The sequence below is a fragment of the Papaver somniferum genome, chromosome 6, assembly GCF_003573695.1.
Source record: "Papaver somniferum cultivar HN1 chromosome 6, ASM357369v1, whole genome shotgun sequence".
Classification (NCBI taxonomy): Eukaryota; Viridiplantae; Streptophyta; class Magnoliopsida; order Ranunculales; family Papaveraceae; genus Papaver; species Papaver somniferum.
Genome location: NC_039363.1, coordinates 79,453,919 through 79,469,519, shown reverse-complemented (window position 1 = coordinate 79,469,519; position 15,601 = coordinate 79,453,919). Strand labels below are relative to the sequence as shown.

Genomic DNA, 15,601 nt, shown 5'->3' with positions numbered 1-15,601 from the left:
ATCTTAGTGAGAAGGGAATTCAAATCCTCACCAAAAGACAGGCTTTGCCAAAGGCCAAAGGTATGCAATTGGGTATGTGTACTCATTGTTTAGTTGGTAAACAAACTAGAGTTTCTTTTCATAAAGCTTTACCCAAGCGCAATTCTGGTATTATTGATCTCGTTCATTCTGATGTATGTGGACTTTTAAGGGTCAAAACACTTGGTGGTGCTATTTATTTTGTTACTTTTATAGATGATGCTTCAAGGAAGGTTTGGTCATATGCAATCAAGACCAAAGATGACGTTGTTTATGTGTTCAAGATGTTTCACAGCATGGTGGAAAGGGAAAGAGGTAGAACCTTGAAGTGCCTTCATTCTGACAACGGGGGAGAGTACATTGGACCACTTGAAGTGTATTGCAAGAGCATGGGTATACGTCATGAACAATCAGTACCGAAGACTCCAACATAATGGTGTTGCAGAGAGGATGAACCACACTATTCTTGGGAGAATCAGGTGCATGTTATCTCATTCCAAGTTGCAGAAGCATTTCTGGGGTGAAGCAATGAATACTGTTGTGTACTTGATCAATCGATCTCCTTCAAGACCGCTAGATGGAGAAGTAGCAGAAAAGGTATGGAGAGACAAAGAGCCTACTTATGATCACTTGAGAGTGTTTGGTTGCAGGGTGTTTGTTCATATCCCAAAAGATCAGAGATCAAAGCTTGATGACAAAGCAAAGCAGTGTGTGTTCCTAGGCTATGTAACAGAGAAGTTTGGTTACAGATTTTGGGATCCAGTTGACAAGAAGGTTATCAGAACTAGGGATGCATTATTCCTTGAAGACCAGACTATTGAAGACCTTGATAAGATTGAGATGCCAAATCTTCAAGATGATATGAACTTGGATCCAAATCCAGTTTTTCCTTCTCGTGAACAACATGATGATGATGTTGATGGTAATGGTAATGAAGAATAAGAACACAAATCATGAAGATGAAGCTCATGGAGATGTTCCAGTGGGTGATGTCGAGCAAGAAGTGCAACAACAACCAGAAGCTGAGTTGAGAAGATCCAACAGGGCCAAATTACCTTTAAAAAAGTATGCACCACATGAGTATGTGATGCTCACAGATGCAGGTGAACCAAAGTCTTATGAAAAAGCACTTAGTGTTCCTGAAAGTCAGAAGTGGTTGAAATCCATGAAAGAAGAGGTTGTGTCTTTAGATGAGAATGACACTTTTGATTTGGTTGACAAGCCAGAGAACCAGAAAATTCTGAAGAACAAGTGGGTGTATAAAATCAAGACTGAAGATGGTAACTCATAACCAAGGTACAAAGCACGCATAGTTGTGAAGGGTTATGAGCAGAGAAAGGGTATTGACTTTGACGAGATTTTCTCACCGGTAGTGAGATTTCCTTATATTCGGGTTGTCTTGGAAATAGCCGCTAGTTTGGATCCTGAGATAAAATAACTAGTGTGAAGATAACATTTCTCACGGTGAGTTGGAGGAATATGTGTATATGGCACAACCCGAGGGTTTTAAAGTCAAAGGAAAAGAGCACATGGTGTGCAAGCTAAAAAAGAGTCTATATGGTTTGAAGCAAGCTCCTAGAAGATGGTACAAAAATTTTGAATCGTTCATGAAGGAACATGGGTACAATAGAAAAACTTCAAATCATTGTGTATTCATTCAAAAATTTGTTGATGGTGATTTTCTTATTCTTTTGCTATATGTTGATGACATGCTTATTGCTGGCAAAGATAAGAAGAAAATTGACAGGTTGAAGTCAGATTTGAGCAAGTCTTTTGATATGAAAGACTTGGGTGCAACAAAGCGTATTCTTGGCATGGAAATCACTTGTGATAGGAAAGCAAGGAAGCTGTGGTTATCACCAAAAAGCTACATTGAGAAGGTGTTGCAAAGATTCAACATGGATAAGGCTGAGCCGGTAAGTTGTCCACTTGCAAACCCTTTTAAGTTAACTCGTGATCAATGTCGTGTGAATGATGTTGAGAAACGGAAGATGGAGAATATTCCTTATGCATCCGCAATTGGTAGTTTGATGTATGCAATGGTGTTATGCAGTTGGAGTGGTAAGCATATTTCTATCAAATCCTGGTTCGGAGCATTGAGAAGCAGTGAAATGGATACTACGGTATCTAAGGGGTACTTCTAATATGTGTTTGTGCTATGGAGGTGACAAGATATAGTTATTAGTTACACATATTCGGATTTTGCAGGTGCTCAAGACAGTCTAAATTCGACATCGGGTACTTATTTTCCTATGCAGGGGGAGATGTGTCTTGGCAATCCAAGTTACAAAAATGTGTGGCATTGTCTGCTACAGAGGAAGAGTACATTGCAGCTACAGAGAGTTGCAAGGAGATGATATGGATGAAGAGGTTTGTTAGAGAACTCGGTGTGAAGCAACATAGGTTCATCGTTTACTGTGACAGCCAGAGTTCCATCCATCTCAACAAGAATTTGAGTTTTCGCTCGAGGTCCAAGCACATAAATATTAGATACCAGTGGATACAATAAGTTCTCGATGAAAAGGTCTTGTATATTGAGAAGATCCATACAGATGACAATGGTTCTGATATGATGACAAAGCCGCTACCAAAGCACAAGCATGTGTATTTATGCAGTAGGGCAGGTTTGGTGGTGACAGGTACCTTTCCATAAGTCGTAAGGAGGAGATTGTTGGGTTTACTCCTTATGGACCCAACAGTCCAGGTGTCCCCTTAATCAATGGGAGGAGCTAACTAGCAGCAGCCTAGTTAGGCTTATGTTTTGTCTAAAAAACATCTAGGAGATGTTTTTATCTTTTTCACTTCTTATGTCGTGAAGAAAGAGAGTAAGAGAGGCAGTGAGAAAAGAGAGAAAAAGGAGAAGCCACCATTAGAGAGTTTTGGTGAGATTTTGGGTTAATCTTGAAGAGGAAGAAGAAGGGTTATTTGCTAAGGATCTGTTTGGTTGTTATGGTGAAGATTGAACTATCAATTTCCACATCTCTTCACAGGGGGAAATTCTAGGATTTACTCAAACTCTAGTAGTGAGTAATCTTACTCTTGTTATTGTCAAATTGATAGTGAATCTCATCTTATTGGTGAATGAATTGTTGATCCATCCTTAGGGGTGAGTGTAATTAGGCAAATAGGTATCCAAGTGCTATATGCACCTTGAAGTTGTTGTTATCCCCAAATTGGGAGAATTGTGTGTAACCCATTATTGTTATAGTGGAAGATTTGTCCGTGATTTTTTACCCTTCACCTTGGAGGGGTTTTTCCACGTAATTGTCGGTGTTATGTGATTGCTTATATATTACGTAGTTGTGTTATTTCCGCATTTGTGTTTCATTGCTTGTGTAAGTTTCGTATTGCATAGCGGATCGGATCTTGTAAGTCTCCCCCAACATTACTTTCATCCATGAGATGTTGCAGTACATATAATACCTCCTTTGGAATATGTATTGGTAGTTCTTTTGGATTGCTGGCCTTGTCAATATGATCCACCTTTTACCATCTGTAGATGGTGGCGGCGAGCGAGTCGACAAGTTTTTGAAGGTTTTTTTTGTACCTTTTCTTGTTCCATATCCCTTTATCTATATATCTATTTTATCTGTTGTTGCTTAACTAACTGAGAAGATCAATTATTTCTTGGAAGTTTAGCTTTTCTGATCAAAGGACTAAAAACGACAACATTAGTAAGAAGTAATAGATGGGTTTGAATTATGCATTCGTAGTTCCTTGCTTACAATCATATCAGCAACCAGTACTTGTACTTTACATCTGGTTACAAGGAAAAAACGGATACTTGAATACAATTTCAACTGCACGGTGGCAAGAGCAAAAGGAGCAAAGGCAAGAAGAAATATTCTAGAGAAATAGTGAAAGAGAGGCGCCATATAGTTCACGATCAACCAATTTTATTTTTATTTATTTTGACTCACAACCATTGTTGTTTCTGGTGCAACAATGGATTTTATAGGTAACTTAGATATTGCATCTTACTCTAGTCAATTGGATGATGCTTTTCTAATCATTTTTAGTACCCAATGCACTGTTTGTTAGGGCGTTTATCCTAATTTTTCCAGGTATACATATATGATACATGCAGGAGGCTATCAAAGAGCACTTGAACATGATTATATCGAACTTCTGCAGAGACAATTCACAATATGAAAAGCGAAATATGGGTCCATGTACGTATTGGACCACAACAGGAAGAGCCTACTAAATAAGAACTCCAGTCATCATTGTCGTGGTGATCAAAATAAAACGAAAGGTCTTACCGTTGTTTTTGCTCATAGGACGTGTAAGGATAATACTACCTGTGAAGACGATGATACGAGGAGAAAAATAAATCTTCATCTATTACGGCTAGGTTCCATACATTCCTAACCGTAAACAACCTTTCGAACAAGTTATGGCTAAAAATTCTTTATTTCCTGACTGTAGACAGCAAAACAATATATCTACGGCTAGAAAATTGGTTTTCCTCCTAGCCGTAAAAAAATGCGAAAAAAAAACTGAGTTGGTTGAATCAATAACCATAAACCAAAATCAATAATTTAGTCAAAAAAAAAAGAAAAAAAAAACACTAAATTATCTAACATAATTAAATGATTAACCCTAATTAACCAAGGGTTGTTTAACCTTTATAAAAGTTGATCGCATATGGGGGTTTTGAATTTACTAGCTGATTAACCTATTTTGTCTTACATGTGAAGCCACCATATTGATTTGTGAAGCCCCGATAATAGGCTTCTTTTATAGAACTTGATAAGATGGGAAAAAAAAGATATTAAGAGAATTATTTACACGAAAGTTGATGACTAAATATACAGGTTCATAAAAAATATCATACATGTTGATTATAGATGACTTATAAGAAAGTCATATCATAGTCACAGGTTGGATAAAATCACTGGAGTAAACAACTAGAACGAAGGACATGGGAAGATTATATTAATGATGTTCTCGATGGATGATGAAGATGATCAAAATGATGAATATTTTCTCTTGATGTTGAGTATGGATGAAGATTTGTCAAACATATCAAGTTAGTCTTTATTAACAACAATCGACTCCAACGATGATCTAGTGGATCACGGAACTTGAGGTAGGCGTGGCTTTTCATCAAAAGAGGTGGGAATCAATAACGAACTCTCTTTTATTCATTATTGTGAGTTTTCCATGGTCATTCGCTTGTATGTTTATGGTTCCTTAATATTATGGGTGTGTGCGACCGGATATATAGGCTTATAATGCTTTGGGGATTTCCCCATGTTTGTCGGTATGGAATGGTGCCGAGGCCCGGGTTTTCCTGGTAGTATTTATTACTTTTATTATCCAGAGGAACCTTTAACATGTGATATGAATGTGTTTTCCGTGTTTTCATCCTACATGCATTATGTTTTGATGAATGTTTGAAAGTTTGTTATATATTCTTTCTGAGCACCCCTTTGGGGATGATGTGCTCATTCGTTTCCCACTTCAGTTTTCAGATAACATAAATGGTAGTGCTCATGAAGAAGATCGAGTTTGGATTATTCTGTTATATGTCTCATGTGTATGTACATTGTTTGAAAACCAACACATTATTGTACATGTATCATTAGAGAGGAAATCTATATATATTTTGAGTGAGGGTTTAGTCTTGGGTTAATCTTATTTTAGAATTTCTTTCTATAACTTAAGTAGATGTCTTAAATATTTGATGCCTCTGAACGTAGAATTTTAACGTAGTTTTCTAAGTAGGTGGACTTAAGGTGTCACATATTGATCGATAAACATTCAACCGCCAACGATCGAGTCTAGGTCGCTCGGTCAACACTTAATCGCCTGGTCGAGACTCCACCACTCAGTAGAGACTTAACTTCACCTTTTTTTTCTGCTCGGTAGAAACTTTCCCTCACCTGGCTAAGTGGTAAATTTTCCACTTAGCCAGACCTGTTTGCCAGTTTACCATGCCCATATTGGATGCAAAAATGCAAACTTGGGACTTTGTCATTCCCATATGAACCGGCCTAAACCCATAGGAACCGGCCCAAAATTTCTACTTTGTCGATACCAAACGGGCTTAAACCCTTATTTCACGGCTGGGCTGGATAGTATCAACAGTTAAAGCCTAATATACTAATCCTCCGTACACGTGGAGGAAAAAGATGTCAAATGAGGTCCCGATGGTCACTGTTTATAAATTTCGGGAGAAATTCGTAACATTGCTAACTAGGGTTTTTTTCGTATTTAAGGGAACGAGACAACAAGCATATCTGTCTCTTCTTCTTCCTCTCAAAACCCTACTCTGAAGTTTACCAGGCAACGCAGTCGAGAGGTTTCTCTTTCCATCTGCAAACATGGGTATTTTCCGATTTCACTTCACCCTCTTTGATTTATGTGTGGTTGCTCCCAGTTCCTCATTTTAATGGTGAAAAATCTGATTTGGTTTTTGCAGGTATCTCTCGTGATTCTATGCACAAGAGACGTGCAACTGGAGGAAAAAAGAAGGCTTGGAGGAAGAAGCGAAAGTTAGTCCAATAGAACCCTGATTTCAGTTTTGGATTCATTTTATTTTTGAGCGAAACCCTAATCTGTATCTGTCTTTTTTTGTTAGGTACGAGCTCGGAAGACAGCCTGCAAATACCAAACTTTCGAGCAACAAAACTGTTCGAAGAGTTAGGGTTCGTGGAGGTAATGTGAAATGGAGAGCTCTTAGACTCGATACAGGAAATTACTCATGGGGAAGTGAGACTGTAACCAGGAAATCTCGTATTCTTGATGTCGTTTACAACGCATCTAACAACGAGTTGGTTAGGACTCAGACTTTGGTTAAGGGTGCTATTGTTCAAGTTGATGCTGCTCCATTTAAGCAATGGTATCTTCAACATTATGGTCTTGATATTGGACGTAAGAAGAAGAACACCTCTGCCAAGAAAGAAGGAGAGGTAATATTTTTTGTTTACTTGTATGTTTGTATGTTTATGGTTGATTTTGAAATTCTGTTTGTTGGTTCTTAGATTTACTTATAAAATTTGTTGGATTTAGTGTCTCATTTTTACATTTATCTGTGGATACTGATTATGTTCAATGCTGGTGCACCTGTTATTTACCACAACAAACAGTTTTATGTTGTACTCTAATGTCTCAGAGTAAAAAGAATTTGCATACATAGTTACTGATAGAGCTTGTATAGTACCCTTTTAGGGGGCAATTTTGACACTATTTCAATGCACATGCTTTTTTGATGCAAAACCCCTATGTATGCAGATTTTCTTGACTTTCCATATTTGGTTAAAGAATGGGGTTATTGGATTTATAAGAGTTCTCCAAGATTAATGCGTCATACCTGTGCCTTTGGACGAACCTCTTTTGTTGTTTTTTCTGAAATAAACAATGCTTCCTAGAATGTTAAATCAATTTTAGTATTCTTCTTGATCTCTAGACATAGAAATATCAGCATGTGTTTAGTTGTATGGTAATTGTTTAGTTTGTTCGGTTACCCTATATTGATACATGAAGTCCTCCTCTGTATATTAGGAGGCTGAGGCTGTAGCTGAGGAAGCAAAGAAGAGCAACCATCTCCTGAGGAAAATTGAGAGTCGTCAAGACGATCAAAAGCTTGACTCACATATTGAAGAGCAATTCAGTGGTGGACGATTATTGGCTTGTATCTCATCTCGCCCTGGGCAGTGTGGTCGTGCTGATGGGTATGTAGAAATTCTTATGCTTCCTTTTCACCAGTTTGATATTTAATTGTAGACATTCTCAAGGTTTGAAAAAGTTGTTAAATACTTGGAGTCTTGGACAACATTGTAATGCACATAATCCAGCCATAGTGACATCTGAGTTTTGTTGTTTCTTAACAGGTACATTCTGGAAGGCAAAGAACTTGAGTTCTACCAGAAGAAGCTCCAGAAGAAGAAGGGCAAAGGAGCTGCTTAGAGGCTGTCTCTAGCTACTTGATATCTTTTTTAGCTCTTCTCTTTTTAAATTTATACATTTGGACTATTAAGTATGAAGTGTTCTAATCTAGATTGAAGTTTTGTTTCTTTAAGCCAGTTTTTGTGTAATGTCTTTGATCGGACAAATGTCAGTTTAAACATCAAATTTGCTAAGTCGGGTATCATCTCTCAGTTTTCTTTACATTCTTACTGTTCTAGCATTTATAAATCTTGGTAATCATCTCAATTGGTAGTATAGGCTGGGGGCTGCTTAAATTGATCCTGCTCCCGTGGATCACTCAACTCCAATTAAGTGATGTTTCGAAGGGTGGTATCAGCTACAATAATTATGTTTATGATATGTTGTGGTTATCTATTAGTAACCGGTCTCATCGTTCACCTAAGACTAGTTAATAGTGGCAGCTGCAGTTTTTTTAACGTATCCTGCCAGTTCGACTTGCTTAAAAGGCAGAGGACTTCACGAATTTGTTTAAACAATCTTTGCACGCGTTGGGCAAGGGGTATGTGATCTAAACACGTGCACTATACCAGTAGATAGTGGTGCATAACTCAAAACAAAACATCAAAAATTATTCGCCCGAATTAAAGCCTATTATATAGTTCACAGCAAACGTTTTTTCTATCGATCATTTTGTTCGCAAGAACTCAACTCTTCTTGTAAACAACAATGGGGTTACAAGTGATATTAAATGGAAATCTTCATGAGATGGTACTATTTCATTTGCTGGCTTCTTTTAGGGCTTGAACAAAGGCGTCCTTGACGTGAGGGTTCGATGCTGCAACTCTTTGAGATGTTATGTTGAACTCATTTCCAGATCTGAATAAACAAGCAAAAGAAAAAGAACAGATTCAGATCACACTTTCATCAACTTATCAGGTCTTTTAGGTAAGATTTAAAGACTGAGACATTTGGTTTGCAGTGTGAGTTTCTTACGGATCAAACACAACACCTCCGGCTTCTTGAACAATCACAGCTCCACCAGCTACATCCCTGAAAGGAGTGAGTTCAGGTTAAATTGTCTGCAGCATTTATGGTATAGGTGTTGATGCACTAAAATGTAAGAACATTTCAAATAACATACCATGGACCGCCAAATCCGAGTTCATAAAAGAGATCAAGCCTCCCACATGCAATTCCGCACAGGTTTAGTGCACAGGATCCACTCATTCGAAAGGATCTCACCTGATAACTCAAATAATTAGTCTTTGACTAGCCTTGAACAAGTACAAAGATTAGAAAGAAATTATTCTATCTTACTTTGGACAGTAAACTGTTAATTTTATTTGTAGTTGCATCCACAGTAGACTTGTCACGCTTGGTTCCAACCTGCGCAACAAGAAACATAGGTAAAGCCAGTTTCTATACCTGCATGGCATTGTGCTTTAGCCTTTAAGACATGTAGAAGAGACAAGCGTTCAGAGCAAAAATGTAAAAAGCACGACTTGACAAGTGAGCCTTAAGTTAAACATGTCACTCTAGTTTAGATATAGCAAAGGTCAAAATTATGATAATAATGGAATTTACAATCCAGTATTGGAGGAAACTATACAACCTAAGAATATAGCAGTATTAGAGATTCATCTTTTTTCTTTTTTCAATAAAATTAGAGATTCCACACATTAACAGCATTAGCTAGCACTAGAAGACAATAAATATTGAATGTTAAAAGAAGAAACTCAAATATCCATCAATTAGAACACATGAATGTACCTCAGTTGCAAGAAGGGACTTCACCAATTCAGTTTGAGAAGAAACTGCAGAGTTTGAGAATATTAGTATGTTGTAATTTTGAGCACGGTTTAGTGATGACACAAAAACTACATCAATGAATCATTAGTTACCCACCTTTGATAGGAGTGCCATTCAGGAATGCACCTTTTCCACTTACCCCAGTGAAAAGCTACACATGACAAATTCGAAAAAAGTTATTACATAAACTTGTTTAAAAGCATAATTTAACCTAGACGCCGACATTTCAGATCAACAAAAAAGTAGGTATCAATTTCTAAAATGGTGAATTCCAGCAGTGCAACAAAACTGAGTGACCAATGATTGAACTGAATGCATTTCATACTTTTAATGCAAAAAATGTAGCCGAAGTACTCACTTCATTGATGATTGGATTGTAAACGACCCCAACAGTAGGAACCTTTCCAATTGTAAGACCAATCGACACACAGACAAAAGGGAACCTACAATAACCCCATTAAGAGTATTACAATACCGATAAAACAATAGTGAAGTTGGAGAAAACATACAAAATGTTAACATGATTTATATAAGAAAATGAAAAATACCCGTGAACAAAATTAGTCGTTCCATCAAGTGGATCAATAATCCATGTTGGTTCATCAGTAAGCTCGGTAGTACCATTAGCAGCATCAGTCTCTTCTCCAATGAACTATTAAATAATGAACACTTCAACCAAATTACAACAATCCACTAGTTCGAAAGTAAAATCCAAGATCGTCAAGTAAATACAACAACAGTTTTTATTCACCTTGTGTTCTGGGAAATGTTGTTTAAGATGATTGAAAATAAGCTCCTCACATGCCTTATCAGTTTCTGTAACCAAATCAACCTACATTTCCAAATTTCAGTTAAATCCTAATTGAATTATTTGATAAATCAGAGGAATTCAGACATTGAAAGTAAAAATAAAAAAATTAAAATCAAATCAAATTTCAATACAATTTTCTCAATTCCAAATTTAAGAGAACATATTAATTGATTCACCTGGCCTTTGTGTTCAACATTCTTCTTCTCGTGAAATCCTTTGCGGATTATCTGAAAATTACACAAAATCATTAGACAAAAATTAATAGACAATCAAAACAATTAATGAGTTTATCGTTAATTACCTCTCCAGCTCTTTTAGCTGCTTCAATGGCAACTGAAAGGAATTGATCAAGTGAATCTACAAAAACAAAATTAGAGCAAAATTTCAGATTTAGAGACTCAATTCAATAATAAATTATCACACTCTGAATACAGTTAATTGAGTGTGCAATGAGTACCATTTTCTCCCATTTTTAGTGGTAAGAGAGTACAGACGGGAGAGAATAAAGAGTGATGAGGGCTGCTTATTGACGTAGAACAAATCACAACCAACAACCCCTGTCAATATATTATATTCTGAGAAAGACGAATTTGTGAAAGGACTGAAATCATGAAAAAGACCTTACATTTTGAAGTAATTACGAATTTACAAACGACAGAATCTGGTGATGCTGTGATTTCATTTTTGGACTAATGTACCCTTATATTTTGGTTTTGCTTTCCGTTTCTTGAAACTACGCCATGTTTGGAACACTAGTCTAATTCTTGGTTTTTGTAAGCTTCAAGAGCGGTCGGTTTCATGGTGGAAAAAGCAGCCGAGAACAGCCAATAATTTGATTTGTGAATAATAAATTATGATGAGGACATTTAAGTAACTTGAGGAGAATACAGGTTACTTTGGGAATTTAGAAGATAACTAGAATATGCCAAGATACCATATGCTGGACTGTTTTATTCGATTCACATCCCACTTCACTGCGAATATTCCTCACCAGGAAAAAAGAATCCTATTGTGATGGGGCTTTATAAAACAAACCCAGATATTATTAAGGCCAAACCAGCTTGCTCAGCTTCATCCAGGGAAAAATGGTGAGCACTAGTTTATTAAAAAACAAAAAACAACATATTACTGAATCCATTACTTTAACATCCAACATTTACAATAGATTAGATTGAAGTTTTACACATAGGTAGATGTATACTTCTTTTAACTTAACTTCTCAAGAGCGATCTTTAGGTTCTAGGGCAACAATTTCTTTAATAACTTGAGCTTTGTCTGCTTCAAATTGTTCATCCTCTAAGCAAATACAAAACAAAAACAAATTGTTAAATTTAAGAACTGTAGGGGGGGAAAAACTGCTGAAAATGTCGGGATATAAAACTTGGTGCAGTCGAAATTTTCAAAAATAGTAGTAATACATAAAGGGAGCTTTCTACCTTTATCGATCTTAAATTCGCTAAAGAAGCGGAGAAGCTTGCTTCTATTTGCTACTAATATGCCAACTATCTCTGGAGGCTTGTTTTGATTCGCTGCAAAGAGCTGTATAAGAAAATGGAAACAAAATAACATCTTTAGATGCCCCAACAAGATTGTTTCAATTGATGCAGGCCACAAGGACAAAAGTTCATACACACTAAAGACACTTGATTACCTTGAAAACATGAAATGCTTCTAATGGGATGTTCTTGCTCTGTTCCTGATAAAGGAAAAAATCGCATAAATTAAATTAGAAAAACTTGCTAACTAAAGGAAAAAATTGCACTAATCTAGCACAACAAGAGCCACGTAGCAGAAAAGGAAATGAGTACGTACCCTAAGAAGATTCATTAAGATTCTTAAATTATCCTTGGAGCACACGTACTTCATCATTACAGGAGAATTTGATCGATCTAGTAACATGTCTCCCAAAAGCTGTTACAGAGATAACAGTTATTAGAAAGGAGTTACCATGATTCATGCCATTGCCAGGGATCTAAGGTGTTCAAGGCTTAAACAAACTCTTGAGGATGGTCTATGTGCTTGTAGTTTCTTTCTCAATATTGTTGTCAAACTGCAATATTGCTTTGAGGGAAAAATATTACACCACAAAAGAATCTACAAACTTATTGTAATATTTTCGTTCAAAAAAGTCGGTAAGGGTCTCAGACAATGAAGGCCAAATCTCAAGGGTTCACAGTAAATGCAACACGAAATTACCTTCACGGATTGTCGTCGGATGATGTAATTAGAAGACTCCAGTAATTTTCCATTGTATTCTGCAAAAAACTGGAAAGAAAAGGTTGCTTGAAACTTTGAAATGTATTACTAACCGAAAGCAACAAGCCTGAAGAAGTACACACAAGATGAAGAGAAAAAGGCAAGCATGTAAATCATGGTGCATCAGGAACTAACAAGAACTACACTTACCCAATCATAGTTCTTAGTTAGAAAATCGGCTACAGTAGATTTATGCCTAGTCAAAAGCTCCTGCATTAAGAAAATATGATATTAGTATTGGCACCAATTGCTTATAGGTGCAGGAATATGATTTTAACATTATCTGCTACAATTAAAACCTAAACTTGAGCCGTGAAAGGAGAATCTCGGCAAAAGAAAAAGGAATAAAATGACTGAATACTTTTCGCAAAAAAGTAACCTCGGATGGAATTTCTGAGAACACTTTGTTTTTTATTATTAATTATCAAATTTTATGAGAACACTTTGTAAAGAATAACTAACCTTAAAAGTTGCGGAAGCATCAGAGGCAATGTCAAAATTTGGTAGTTGTATAAAATCAAAAAATTTCTTCATGTGCTCTGACTCCAGGACATACCTATGAAGAAAATGAAGAAATTAATGCTCACAAGCTTGAGGATAAAACATGAACATCCCAAAAGCAAATTAGTGAATAAGAAGTAAGAACTATAAATGGGTTCACAACAATGCTACCCTTTTCATGAGGAAATGATGAAATTTTTTCAAAAACGAAGGTTACCTAGCAATTATCTGATGCCGAATGCACTCCCTCAACATTGCACCGTAATGTAAAGCAAGGTCCATATTTTCATACCTAAAAACAAAAAAAGAAAAGAAAATAGCGATCCTTAACATGTGGAGCATGCATGAGCATATAAACACTATAGAATAAGCAGAAATACGATTATTGTTTCTCTTAGTAAATCAACAATCATGTCTCAAAAGATTTAAATGGGTATACTGTAAAATACGAAGTATATTATGTGGCATACCCTGATATCAAGATATCCATAAGGTCTTTGTTTGACTCCAAGTAATCAGAAGCAATAAGTCGTGATTGAACCTGTTGCCTTTGCAAATTCGCGACAACTTGAGTTGCATCTTTTCGGGTCTAATGAGAAGAGACCACATCAAGATAAGCATCACAAAGAAAACAAAAACTTCAAAAAGATACCCACACTAAACCAAAGTTAAGGCCTAAGATAGAAAAATTAAATCTTAAGAAAACTTATGATATTTAAAGTATTTACCAATTGTAATATTGCAGAACCCTTACCTCTAAGTTAAGCTTTGGTAGACAGATTATAATTAGACGAAGAGTGTTTTGCTTGAAAAATTCCTGCGTCAACTGTGCACAGGCTTCTGCAAGTGGTTCCGAATCACTATTCCCATATAAAACGCACTTCAAGTCTCGCATAAGTTTACCTAGTTCTGCCATCTGAAAGGTAAATGGGACGTCAGACCAAGGCAGTCTTGACCCAAATTATTAACGGATACGACTGAGCTCTCAGTAACTTAAAAGGGATACAGGCATCATTAACTACAAGCTTGATACAGGTCTGTCAAGTACTACTACTACCAGTGAAAGAATTAAGAAAGCGAAACAGATTGAACTGGTAAAAAAAAATAAAAAATCTTCCGCGACGCCACCAATGCATCTAGATCATTCTTTTAAGCTAATTCAGAATCTGTATAACAGAATCTTCAATTGCTTCATTATCTAGTAAACCTTTTATTTTGCTTGTTGAATAAGAAAACTGTGTCGTTTGCTCGAGTTAACATTGATACACGATGAAAATCTATGTATACAAACGAACCACAAGAAGACGAAAATTATGTAGTTTGTGACAGTAATTGCTTCATCAATTTTTAAGAAACAAAGCAGCAGCAACTCTTTAGTTATTAGATAAAATGTACAAATCACATAACCAAGATAACAACCGACGCACCAGATCAATTGATCTAAGTAAAACTGACAAAAAGAGAAAGTTACGAGCACATAAGTATAAACAACACAGTAAGGAAATTTTTACTTCAGCAACTACCGCAACTTAAAAGCACCCTAATCTTTCACTGAACATAAGAAGTTGCATCAAGTACAAAATTAACATAATTAAAGCCCATAATTGACACTCAGAAAAGGAGAATACTCTTGATCCCATAAAACAAGACATAGGTTAGACCACGGAGGGAAAAAAAAAATATGCAACCATTCATTCAAAGGTTTATAACAAATTGTATTTTCTATAATTTTCATAACAATGATCCATCCATTTTCGTGATGGAATTCAATTCCTCTATAAAGAAACGAAAAAGATTGTCAACATATAATATTCCTAATTGTTTTAAACAAAACCACACAAAAATCTAACCTTTTTTATATAAAAAAAACAGAATCACTGATTAACAATCAAATCAGCTGATAAACAATTGAAAATTAGATTATAAGTTATAATCATGAAAATTAAGAAAAGGAGATACCTTTTCATCGCGCTTGGTTCCCTTGGTAGTTGAATCGGTATCAACAAAGATAAGAAGCTCACGAGTCAAACGAACTAACTCAACAGGTGTTTTGGGTTTCGATTTGAAGAGACTCTTCATTATTCCAGAGCCTCTTCTTCTTCTCGTACAAGTTTATAATAAATATATTCTCTTCCTAGTTTCTCACCTAGGGTTTTAGGGTTCTAATGAAGGATGAACAAAGATCTATATATGAATACAGGAAAAACAGAAGAATGAAACTGTTGTCTAATTGAAGTCGGAATAAATTAGGTGAACTAGAAACAAACGAAAAAAACAGAAACCGAATTGGAAAAGAAGACGAGAGATACTTTGAAAAAATAAATTTGTTTA

General features: G+C 36.1%; 3 protein-coding genes across 3 annotated transcripts; 1 reads left to right on the top strand and 2 right to left on the bottom strand.

The window, feature by feature from the left end:
• Positions 1 to 6,195: 6,195 nt before the first annotated feature.
• Positions 6,196 to 8,133, top strand: LOC113288099 (40S ribosomal protein S8-like). The gene is made up of 5 exons (XM_026537043.1): positions 6,196 to 6,351; positions 6,446 to 6,518; positions 6,605 to 6,935; positions 7,528 to 7,697; positions 7,857 to 8,133. Exons 1-5 carry the CDS (start codon positions 6,348 to 6,350, stop codon positions 7,930 to 7,932), a joined length of 654 nt encoding a protein of 217 aa, XP_026392828.1. The 5' UTR covers positions 6,196 to 6,347; the 3' UTR covers positions 7,933 to 8,133.
• Positions 8,134 to 8,501: 368 nt separating this feature from the next.
• Positions 8,502 to 11,085, bottom strand: LOC113288098 (inositol monophosphatase 3-like). Its single transcript, XM_026537042.1, has 12 exons — positions 10,971 to 11,085; positions 10,815 to 10,870; positions 10,690 to 10,740; positions 10,454 to 10,534; positions 10,251 to 10,354; positions 10,061 to 10,145; positions 9,799 to 9,853; positions 9,664 to 9,707; positions 9,211 to 9,279; positions 9,035 to 9,135; positions 8,887 to 8,943; positions 8,502 to 8,769 (listed from the first exon to the last, which is right to left on the bottom strand). Exons 1-12 carry the CDS (start codon positions 10,981 to 10,983, stop codon positions 8,670 to 8,672), a joined length of 816 nt encoding a protein of 271 aa, XP_026392827.1. The 5' UTR covers positions 10,984 to 11,085; the 3' UTR covers positions 8,502 to 8,669.
• Positions 11,086 to 11,524: 439 nt separating this feature from the next.
• LOC113288097 (putative MO25-like protein At5g47540) lies at positions 11,525 to 15,349 on the bottom strand. Its single transcript, XM_026537041.1, has 11 exons — positions 15,230 to 15,349; positions 14,025 to 14,186; positions 13,741 to 13,859; positions 13,488 to 13,562; positions 13,232 to 13,325; positions 12,920 to 12,979; positions 12,710 to 12,778; positions 12,326 to 12,424; positions 12,165 to 12,209; positions 11,950 to 12,052; positions 11,525 to 11,809 (listed from the first exon to the last, which is right to left on the bottom strand). Exons 1-11 carry the CDS (start codon positions 15,347 to 15,349, stop codon positions 11,733 to 11,735), a joined length of 1,023 nt encoding a protein of 340 aa, XP_026392826.1. The 3' UTR covers positions 11,525 to 11,732.
• Between the last annotated feature and the right edge of the window lie 252 nt (positions 15,350 to 15,601).

Coding starts and splice junctions, on each gene's coding strand:
- LOC113288097 (XM_026537041.1), bottom strand. CDS start 15,349: ATGAAGAGTCTCTTCAAATCGAAACCCAAAACACCTGTTGAGTTAGTT. Junction 13,860..14,024: donor TACCAAAGCTTAACTTAGAG/GTAAGGGTTCTG, acceptor TCTTCTCATTAG/ACCCGAAAAGATGCAACTCA. Junction 13,563..13,740: donor ATGGATATCTTGATATCAGG/GTATGCCACATA, acceptor TTTTGTTTTTAG/GTATGAAAATATGGACCTTG.
- LOC113288098 (XM_026537042.1), bottom strand. Junction 10,355..10,453: donor AACATTTCCCAGAACACAAG/GTGAATAAAAAC, acceptor ATTATTTAATAG/TTCATTGGAGAAGAGACTGA. Junction 8,944..9,034: donor CTCGGATTTGGCGGTCCATG/GTATGTTATTTG, acceptor CACTCCTTTCAG/GGATGTAGCTGGTGGAGCTG.
- LOC113288099 (XM_026537043.1), top strand. Junction 6,519..6,604: donor GCTTGGAGGAAGAAGCGAAA/GTTAGTCCAATA, acceptor TTTTTTTGTTAG/GTACGAGCTCGGAAGACAGC. Junction 7,698..7,856: donor CAGTGTGGTCGTGCTGATGG/GTATGTAGAAAT, acceptor GTTTCTTAACAG/GTACATTCTGGAAGGCAAAG.